The 10,878-nt window shown below is 55.7% G+C and overlaps 1 protein-coding gene across 1 annotated transcript; it reads right to left on the reverse strand.

The window, feature by feature from the left end:
- Positions 1–1,929: 1,929 nt before the first annotated feature.
- TSPAN16 (tetraspanin 16) lies at positions 1,930–6,029 on the reverse strand. Its single transcript, XM_019486164.2, has 8 exons — positions 5,949–6,029; positions 5,600–5,684; positions 5,149–5,346; positions 4,573–4,647; positions 4,028–4,135; positions 3,330–3,482; positions 2,490–2,573; positions 1,930–2,216 (listed from the first exon to the last, which is right to left on the reverse strand). The coding sequence occupies exons 2-8, from the start codon at positions 5,663–5,665 to the stop codon at positions 2,169–2,171; spliced, it is 732 nt and encodes a 243-aa protein (XP_019341709.1). The 5' UTR covers positions 5,666–5,684; positions 5,949–6,029; the 3' UTR covers positions 1,930–2,168.
- Positions 6,030–10,878: the final 4,849 nt, after the last annotated feature.

Raw genomic sequence — 10,878 nt, forward strand, 5'->3', positions numbered from 1 at the left:
AACCGCAGATGGAGATAGTTCGTCTCTGCGTTCCTATTGGAGAAGGATAGAGGGGTGGGCTAGATTCAATATGGAGTGACATTTCTTGGAGCTAATCAGAGCCTGGGAATGCCCGACCCTAAACTCTCGTTGGAGGATGGGGAGGACGAGCTCATTTTGATGGACAGCCCTTTCAACCAATCAGATGGATGCAGTTCCACACGCCGCTGCTCTATTGGAGGCCGGCACACGTGGGCCGGTCTTGAGTGCGATTGACATGGATATAAATCAATCCCAGGTGTAGGCTGTTGGACGTGCCTCCTTAACCGGTGATGAGGTGGGGGCGGGCGTAAGGTTGATCGTTAGCCTTCTGAGCCAATCATAAGTAGGGTAGCCCAAATCCGATGCCTTATTGGAGGCCGGAGGCCGGCGAGTCCCACTTCGATCGACGGACCTGTGGACCAATCACCCATCCTTCCATGGCCCGCTGAGAGAGCCCATGGGCTAATTGGAAGGAAACGAGATGGGGGGGACTTCAGGTGATGAACAGATGCACGGGCCTGTAAGCGAGAGGAACTAGTGTGTGAGCCCCAATGGCCTTTCGGAGAGGAAGAGGGCGGGTCTTTGAGAGGCAGATAGGGGAGCGTGATTGGCGCGTTGGCCAGACAGGACTGGCCAATCAGCTTTGGGCTCAGGCCCGCGATCTTCGGGGTGGGCGAAGCGGCTAGACCTGCGAGGTTTGGCACGTGCTATGAGCTTTTACCTGTGTCTGTTAAGAGGGTTCTGGCCTGGGCACTTTGCCTACCCATTCCTTCTACCACTCCTGACCTGTGCCCTCTGCCACTCATCACCAATCAGGACCTTTGCCCGCATCCCCAAGGCCTTAACCTCCACCTCATCCTTCCACACCACCTGCCATGACATTTCCCTCTGCTCCAGGGGGCACGACCTCTGCTCTCTGACCTCAAGCTTGTCACTTTTCCCAGGGCGTGACCTTTACACTCAGCCGTGGTGTGCTGCTCCACCTTTAGAGATGTGATCCCTGACCTCCAAGGAGGCACACCCCACCAGGGCCTTGTATCCCCTGCAAGTATGTGACACCCCGACACCTCCAAGGGGTTTCCCCCCCTGACTCCCCTCCCCCCATACACACACTCCCAGCCCTGGGTTGACCCTGACCCCAAGAGGGCATGACACTAGCCCCGTGAGGTCACTTTTTCCCCAGGGGCCATAATCTCCATCCCACATCCAACAGGGGCTGCATAATGGATAGAGTAACCCTCTTGTCCCTGTCAGGAGCCCTGGAGACATGGGCGGAAAGTTTCTGCCCATAGTTCAGTGGCAGCTTCAGGTATCAGCCGCCATTAGGTGACAGGTACCACCCCCCTCCGCCTCCCCCCCCAGCCTCAAGGGCCAGGTGCAGGCAGCATGGGGTAGACTCCCCTAGCCACCTCCTCCTCTCCCAGCCTGCCCTCCTAACCTGCTGCCTCCTACTCCCAGCCCTCGGTTGCCCCTTCTCCATAAAAGGAGTGTGACCCCTGGCCCTCAAGGGGCATGGACCTCCTACACCCAGCCCCAGCTGCCCCCTTTCAAGGATATGACCCCCCAGCCCTCCAAGGGGCTTGTGTCTCGCCCTTCTTCCCCTTTTAACCCTTCTCTGCCCAAAAGCTTACATCCCCAGCTCAGCCTCCTCCAGGCACCTCCTGTTGGAGGCCAAAACCTGAAAGCAAACCAAGGCTGAGGGATCCATCACAGTGTTTTTTATTAACTCTTTGACATCACATTGTCTTCCTGGAAGGTGGGAACGCAGGTCAAGAGGGAGTTGAGGGATATGGAGAATAAAGACAGCTTCAAGGACAGGACTTCCTACATCCAGTCCAGCTTAGCGTCTATAGAGCTGTCTCCACCGTCAACCCCTGACCCCGAACCCCCACCCTCCCACCAGCCCCCTTAGGGTTTTCTCTGCTCCATGAGGACGAGGCAAGGCACCAGGACCACTGCAAGATCCTGCTGCTGTGGCAGTTGGCAGCTAAAGCACCCACCCCAACAACAGAAATGGCGCAGGATCAAGGGGTACACAGGTGGATTGGGGAGCTGTGGGGGGGGGAAACACAGCAGCCTTGCATTTCCTTCCCACTCCCCAGTGAATCTCAGCGCAGCAGGAACCAGGGGCATCACCCTTTCTGTTGTTACTCCAGCTTCACATAGAGCGTCAGGGAGACCACCATGGCTGCCACCTGCGAGGAACAAAGGGGACACAAAGAGCAGGGATAGGCCTCTAAGACTGAGACTCCAAATGTCCATACCTCTATGCTGGCATCTAACATCATGCTGAATGCTGACAGATCTAAGCTGCAGAAGGGAGTTCTAGGCTGCAGGTCTGTGCCCATCAGTAGCATAATTAGGGTGGGGAGACCAGGGTAGGAGTCCCAGGCACCAACTTGGCTGCAAGGGGGATAAAGCTTCATGTCAATGGAGCAGCGGAGTCCCAGGGATGGGCCTCAACTTACTTCTAGTAGGGTGGTCATGATGGCAATTCCCCCCATCATGGAGGTCTTCCTCCAAATGAAGGTCATCATCTTGGGGAAACAGCCCTGAAAGGTTTAAAAAATAAGAGGGTGATGGGGGCAGAGGCAGCCCTCCTTGACCCTGGAATTACAGGCTCCTCCCTTGCAGGGAGGCAGAAGCTTGTCCTTGGCACAGGGCCTGGGCTGAAGCTTGGGGCCACATTCACTTGACACACACCTTTGCACCCCAAAATTAGCCCTCCACCCCCAAAATTGTGCGGGAGTGTCTTAAGCAAGGAAGCTCATTTGCTGCCCAGGAGAGAACCCCCCTGCTTTTATTCCTGCTCCATACAGCAGCAGCAGCATTTCTGTTTAGGCAGCTAAGGATGGGGAGGGGCGTTAACGGACTTCATGGCTTGTTGTTCTTCACTCCCCAGGTATTTAATGACCCTCTCTCCTCCTTAGCAGGCTTCATGTTTCACTCATCAAGCCAACTTCTCATAGGCAATGCTGCTGTCTGCTCCTGGTCTCTTTCCTCTTATTTCACAGCCCTGCAGACTGCCTGTAGCTCTTTTAAAACTCCTAGATCCACTCATGGAAACAAGGTTGTAGCAGCAGTGTGAGTTTCAGCTTTAGTTCAGCGATAAGGGATGGCAAGTGAACTGCAGCTGAGGTGCAGTCCCTATTTTAAACACCGTATCTCCCCAGACCACTGAGCTGGGGGAAGGAGGAAGAAGAGCCAGGGTGGACACTCAGATATCCCATGTCCCAAGAGGCCAGGACCCTGGACAGGCCATCAGGGTGGGTTCTGTGCCCCTGCTCCTGTTCTGAGCTGGATGCTACCTCCATGTGGATGATGGTGCTGTTGATATCTGTCCCATTGCAGTCGAAGCTCTTGGGGTCCTTGCAGCAGCTCCGGGGGTAGGTCAAGTTGGTATGTTTCTGGAAGGCTGAGCCCTTGAAGTCCGTGTAGTTGTGGACACCACAGCAGTTTTGCTGAAAAGAGCTGGGGCATTGGTGGGGAGGACAGGTGGGGGCTGGGGAGTGGGGGGAGGTGGTTGACAACAGGTCTGGGGCTGGGGGTAGAAACCAGAGGCTGGGGCTGAGCAGGGACTGAGCAAGGCAGACAGATCTAGGGAGATATAGAGCACATGCCCTGCTACCTAGGGATCCAGCTGGGAGTTCAGGGGAGAAGGAACGGAAGAGATGGGGGACTGAACTGTCTGGGCACAAGAGAGATCCACTCCCTGCTGCATCCCTTGGGGGACAACGTCCCTCACCCACTTAGTTCAGCCCTTTTCTAGCACCTCCCACAGGGCAGGGCAGGGCAGGGTCATGGAAGAGACACAAAAGGCCTTACAAAGTTAAGGGGTTTGCCCAGGGTGGCACAAGGAAGCAGTAGAAGAGAGGGGGGTGCAACTCTGTGCCCTGTGGTAGCACATTAACCACTGACACCAAGTGGCCCTGGAAATGGGCAGCACTAGGCACACTGGGGCCCTGATCCTGGGGCTGATTTATGGATGGGGGAAAGAGGTACCGACCCCCAGCATGTAGCTGTTCCAGCCATAGGACACAATGTTGTCATACTTGTAGCCACCATATTTCTTCTTCAGCGTCTGGAGAGCCTTGTCCTGGACAAATGAGCGGATCTACGAGGGATTGGAGAGTGAGGAGAGCCAGGCAGGAACTCCACTCCAAGCTAAGGCAGTCGGATCTGTGTCTTACTGAGGCTGACAGAGCTATGGGGTTTGGGGGATCTAGCAGCCTGCAGGCCCGGTGCCCACATACCCTGCCACCCTGACCCCAACTTTGATGTGCAATAGGGAGATGTGTGATGAGCACTGGGAAGCGGTGTAGGTGTGGCAGGATGTGTGTCTTGCGTGTCACGGCACGTGCCACAGTCCCACTAGCAGGGATTTCCTGCCGCTGCAACAACATGGGGTAGGATACCCAAGCTGGAATCCTGGTGCCCTCTGTACCCTTCAGGGTACTCTAGTGATGCCCCTGGTTCCTGGGTGAACCTGACCAAGGGCTGGGGGGCACTGTGTTGTCTCTGCCCTCTGCCCCCTGGAGCCTCAGTACTCACAAATGGCGTGAAGGCTAAGACAGCAATGACCACGGAGATCTCTGCGACAAAGATGAGCAGCATGGTGGCAAAATACTGGGGGGGAGGGGAGAGAGAGTAGTAGGAGCAGGGATCTGGCTGCCCTGATCTATGGCAGGGGGAGCCAGGTGTCCCTGGCCCAGCTGGTGGGACACAGGAGGCTGGCAAAGAGCTGCTGCCACCTGGTCCTGGCCCCTGCAGCAGGGCAGGGTGCAGCAAAGCCTGCCCTGCTCCTTTGTACATCAGGGATGGCACCAGAAGCCCCTGGAAGCACTATAGTCGAGGCTCCCAGGAAGCTGGAAGGACTGGTCAGCCCAGACCTGGCAGCTTTAAGGATAAGAGTTTGAAGCCCAAGCAACCTAGGGACCAGGATTCAAAGCCCAGGGCCAAAGTATAAAGACCAGTCAGTCCAGCCTAGGCAGCCACAAGGCCCAGTGTTTAAAACCTGGGCAGCTGTAAGGCCCAGCTACCCTAGCCCTGGCAGTTGTAAAGCCCTGGGTTCAAAGCCTGGGCAACTATAAAGCCCAGCCAATACAGCCCACCCTGCGGGGCTCTTACCATCATGAGCAGGCAGCGGTTTTCCTTGTAGGCGCTCCAGCAGCCCAGCAGCCCAAGCACGATGATGAGGCAGCCGGCAGCAATGCCGAAATCCCAGGTGTGGGCAAAGTAGATGAAGGAGGAGCCCATCACCCGCACAAAGGAGGTGCTGCCCACCTTCACCCACACAGCCAGCCCCACCAGGGTGATGCCCGCAGCCTCGGGACAGAGACTGGGGGTCACCGGAGCTCTCCACTACCAACTATCTGGTATCTGCCTCTCCAGTGAGCCCCATGCCCAAGCAGCTGTCTCTGCCCCCTCGGAGGCAGATCTCAGCCTGTCGCAAGGGCCTAGAGAAGGCTGTATCCTCTGCCCCCTCCCAGCTCTCTCCCTACTGGGCACCGTATGTCTGTGCCTAACCCAGGGACATGGCAAGGCCACTAGCTCCCACAGTCTTGGCTCCCGTGCTCACCATGACGGCAGCATTGAAGCAAATCATGGCACTCCTCAGGGCCTTGTAGACATCGTCCAGTGCCATGGCCTGGGCACACTGGCTTCTGGAGTGGACAAATGGGCCCCGGAGGGGGTGTCAGACCCTGGGACTAGGGGTGGGGTCTTTGTGCCATGGGGTTGGCCACCAATGGAAAATTGGGGAAGGGCAGGGGGGGAGGGTTTGGGACCCAGGCACGTTTCCGTGCCTCAGTTTCCCTCCTGTGAGCTCTTGTGGTTCCATGCCCCCCTCCCCACCTGGCTCAGAGCCCCCCCACACGTGGCTCCTCCCCCCCCCGAGGGGATCCCCTCCCATGACAGAGCCCCCGCACCGCCCACTCTTGTTGCCCCCTCCTCTGGGTTGAGGGTCCGGCGCTGGCCAGGGGGGGCAGGCTACCGGCCGGGTTCCAACGGCTGCTGGGCGGCAGTTGGAAGGCCCTGGCGGGGGATGGGGTGGGGGATCCACCCTCGGGGGTAGGGGGAGATCCCCACGTCCCCCTCCCCGTGGGGCCTTTTACTGAAAGCAGCTTGGGGCTGCTATTGAGGGCCTGGCTCTGGCCCAGCTTTAGGAGCAAAGTCTCAGGGCTGCTACAGGGGTCAGGGCTTTGGCCCTGATGTAAGGGCTGGCTCTCAGGGCTGCTGTAGACACCATAGCTTTAGCCTGGCTCTTGGGGCTGTGTCTTAGGGTTGCTGTAGTGGCCCTGGCTTTGGGTCCTAGTGTTGCTATAGATGGCTGGGGCTTCAGCCCCATTGTAGTGGCCAGGTCTTAGAGCTGCTATACAGTTCTTGGCTTTGGTCCTGGTATAGGGGCCAGATCTTAGGTCTTCTATAGGGACCTTAGCTTTGGTCCTGCTATAGGAGCTGAGTTGCAGAGCTCTTATAAAGGCCGTGGCTTTAGCTTCACTAGAGGGGCTAGCTCTCAGGGCTGTTACAGGGTCTCTACCCAGCTGCAGGAGCTGTAGCTCTGGCCCATATAGAGGGGCTGCATCCCAGGGCCATCATAGGAGCTGGGCCTCCATGTCTGGTCTACTGTCTTTGTCATGTGTTGTTGGAGGTTGATCCACTTGCTCCCACCAGGACAAGACAAGACCCAATCCCACACAGGCCCGTTCCCCCCAACCCAACCTCCCCCCACCATGCCTCCATGATGCCTGGTGATGGACAGACACCAAGTGAGATCAACCAAGCAGACCAGGAGGGGAAACCAAGATACAGAGGGGTGCAGGGAGTTGCGACCCCAAAGAAAGGAACCCAGGCATCCAGGAGGGGCAGAACCACGGGAGCAGAGCTGGCAATATGGTTTCCAGGAGCTTGGTTTATTTTGTATTTGATCCAGTTCCAAGAGCAGGGAGAGAACCCAGGAGTACAAGCAACTGGCTTCCCCTACTGTAACCCATCAGATCCCACTCCCCCCCAGAGCAGGAAGAGAACCCAGGCATTTAGGATCCCAGACCCACCTCCTTTAGCCCCCTCCGAGCAGGGATAGAACCCAGACATCTGGGTCCCAAGCCCCCTGCTGCAACCCCCCCAGCCCTCGCCCCCTCTCAGCACAGGGATGGAATCCAGGCATCCAAGCCATACTGGTGGTGAGGAGGCACTGCTCCAGGGGGAAGTTGGAGAGGGAGATGGCCTGTTCCTGTTCCCGTGCCCATCAGTCACGTTGAGGAGATGGCATGGTAGGTGTCCAGGTGCTGGGACACGGCTGTGACCTCAATCACCTGCCCACACACCAGTCCCAGCCAGTTCTGTTGCACCACCCAATAGGCGGCCCTCTGTGGAGACAGTGTGGAATGGGGGAGTCAGTGTAGTGCACAGTACCACAGGGCACATCCCAGCTGGGAGCAGTGCAGTGCTAGGCACATTAAGAGGGGAATTACAGTAGCAATGTCCAGTGCCTGGGTCCATGGGCCCCATCCTGGCTGGGCCCTGTGCAACCCTTGGCACTTACTAGGTGCATTACAGTAGCAATGGGCACCACCTGGCATGTGCTACTATAATGCAGCTAATAATGTGCCGCACCTGGCACCCTGGCATCCCAGCCACAGCTCCACTATGGGCTATCATACCATACCATACCTAGTAAGAGTGCAGTGCCTGGCTCCATGGGGCATTCCTAACTAGGGTCTGCAGTGCCTGGTACGCACTACCATAATCATGCACTGAATCATGTGCAGCACCTCAGGCCCCAATCTTGGCTGGGGCCTGAGCAGCACCTGGCATTTCCTCCATGATGCTACTGTAATGTATCCAATCCTAAGCAGCACCCAGAACCCTGGGGTCCTTATCCCTGTCCCACCCCAACCTGGCTGCTAATGTAACGCACCTAATACTCAGGGACTGGGCTTACGCGGATTGGTCCCCAGCCCAACAGGCCAGAAATTCAGCAGTGTGGTACCAGGGAATGCTTGCAGCTACAGAGCAAACCCCCACCAAATATTCACCAAGTCCCACCATGTGTCTGGCACTCTGTACTCTTCAGTCACAGTCGACCTGCAACAGGAAAGGGACTGACAGTTTAATGTCAGGAGCTGAGGGTCACAGAAAAGACCCAGGATGGACCAGCACAGGTCACAGATAACACACAAGGCCTTTCTTTGTCCTGGGAGGAGATGTGTTGGACCCAAGGAAGACAAACTGGGCTAAGAGATCAAGGCACCGATAGCACAAAAACCAGACTGGAGGCCAAACCAGGAGGCATTTCCACTGCCTGCAGGGTACAAAAATGCCAGCAATGACCAGGCTCCCTACCAGCATACCAAAGCCAAGTATCAGCTTCTCATCCAACCAAACAGCCAGGAACATTACAGGGCAGTGATATGCTGCCCCACCCACCACCCACATTAAAAGCCATCACATTTTGAGGCTTTGGCAAGAGCTCACACACCTCATGGCTGGGCTGTCCGGCATGGAAGTAAGTTTACTTGGGAGGAGGATGGATCGGTCCCAGCTGCATGGATAGTGCTGGAAAGAAAACAAGGCAGGATTTTGGCGAGGAATCCACATAGCAGCAGGCAGGCTACTGCCCCACTGCTAGAGGATGGCTAGCTTCTCAGTCAGACTCCACAGAAAAGAAACAAGATCCCAGCCCATCACAGATCAGCTACATCTGCATTCAGAACCTGCACCTTCCTCCTCTTGTTATGCACAAAACCTACTCAGCCTCTCAGTTTTGCTGCCAAATGACCCCTCCAGGTGAGTAATGGTAGTTACTTAGGGGTTTTATCCCCAGGTAACCCCCTCAGACAGTACTCTACTTCCTTTCCCCTCTTAAGGGAAGTTGTACTTACAGTCGGTCTGGGCAGCCAGCTTCTTGCTCTCTGGCTGGTCTGTTTAAAGCAGAAAGGAATCCATTAGGTGCAGCACAAACTCTCTCCAGTGCTCAAAGACAGCCCTGCCCTCCAGGAAAAAAATCAGCCAGGGACCAATCCTAGGGGTACGAGGGTCTGGATCTGGCTATGACCTCTCACCAAAATGAGCCTATGGCATGGAAACAACAGGCACTTGACAACCACAGAAGCAATTTTTTTTTGGTTTTGTTTTGTTTTTGTAAAAATATATAGGATACATATACACACACACACACACCTTATATATACACATACACACCTTCTAGTCACTGATCATTGCATTCTTAACCCACCATAGGAATCCGCGCACCCATTACAATACTCGCACCCGTGGAATGGCATACCTATCCACAAATCATCCTTTCCCTTAAAACCCCAGTTGTGTCTTTGTCCTGTTCCCAAATATGGGGTTAAAAACTCAGTTCATTCATTGTCACTTTCGCTGGAGAACATGCTACTGCGGTCACTGTTGCTGTCCTCATCATTATCTTCCAGTCCGGTTGTTTCAACGTCCTCTTCGCTGTCACTGTCTGATTCCCCATCCGGGGGGGGGGAGGTCTTGAAACATCCTGTGCCAAGTGTCCCTCTGCCAGGGTGCTTTGGCTGCATCCTCACCATCGTCTCCTACCGATTTCTGGTAGTAGAACTGGAGTTCACTCAAAACCATTTTAACATAGTCTACCAGCTTGAGGTTTGCGTGCCTGTACATCAGGAGGCTCCTGGACTTCCATGGGGCACTCCTGATGCAGGACATGAACTGATCAAGGTGGGCTAACAGGCTCCCTTGGTATTTCATCAGGTTTCCATACAGCACTGCCTCTCACCGCTTTACCTTCTGTTTCTAGCATGGGCCCAGCCACGTATGGTCTTTACCCTGTGCTTCGGGATACACACAATGATTGGGTGTTGAGTGCTGAAAGCACTAGAGTCCCTGCCAGCACCAGAGTTAAAAATTCAGGCTAGGAGTCCTGGGAGCTGGCCTTTATCCCCAAACCTGCCAGCAGTCCTCAGACAAACCTTTCCATTTGTGCAGCATATGGGAATCTGGGGTGGCCATGATGCCCCCTGGTGGCTCCACAACCATGCCCTGCTATGCTCCTAGTTTCATAGTTGGTAGGGTCAAAAGGGACCTGAGTAGATCACCAAGTCCGACCCCCTGCCATGGGCAGGAAAGAGTACTGGGGTCAAATGGCCCTGGTCAGGTGTTCATCCAGCCTCCTCTTAAAGGCCCCCAAGGTAGGAGCCAGCACCACTTCTCTTGAAAGTTGGTTCCAGATCCTAGCCGCCCTGACAGTGAAGTAGTGCCTCCTGATGTCTAGCCTGAATCTACCCTCTGCCAGCTTGTGACTGTTATTTCTAGTCACTCCTGGGAGTGCTCGGGGGAACAGGGACTCCCCCAATGCCTGCTGGTCCCCCCTGACTAGTTTGTAAACAGCCACTAGATCCCCTCTCAGCCTTCTCTTGTGGAGGCTGAACAGGTGCAGGTCCCTTAGCCTCTCCACGTAGGGCCTGTCTTGCTGTCCCCTGATCATGAGGGTGGCCCTCCTCTGGATCCTTTCCATGTTGTCCACATCCCTCCTGAAGTGCAGTGCCCAGAACTGGACACAGTACGCCAGCTGTGGCCTAACCAGTGTCCTAACCATAGAGGGACCTTCCTAGGCACCTTCCTGGTCTCATCTGCCACACCTTGATGGTATTATGATAAATAAGGAGGCTTCCCAAGGACCTTTGCATGGCCCCTGTCTGACTGAACCCCCTCGCTAGGGTTCCCCAGCACCCTACTGGCCCTCTATAGTCTCAGGCCCCTCACTAGGCCTCTATAGTCAACTATGCCCCACAAGGCACCTAAAGCTTTAAGATGGGGGTGGGCAAAATGCTGCCCGCTAGCCCATTCTATCCAGCCTGTAGGGCCCCT

The sequence above is a fragment of the Alligator mississippiensis genome, chromosome 8 (genome assembly GCF_030867095.1).
Source record: "Alligator mississippiensis isolate rAllMis1 chromosome 8, rAllMis1, whole genome shotgun sequence".
Taxonomy (NCBI): Eukaryota; Metazoa; Chordata; order Crocodylia; family Alligatoridae; genus Alligator; species Alligator mississippiensis.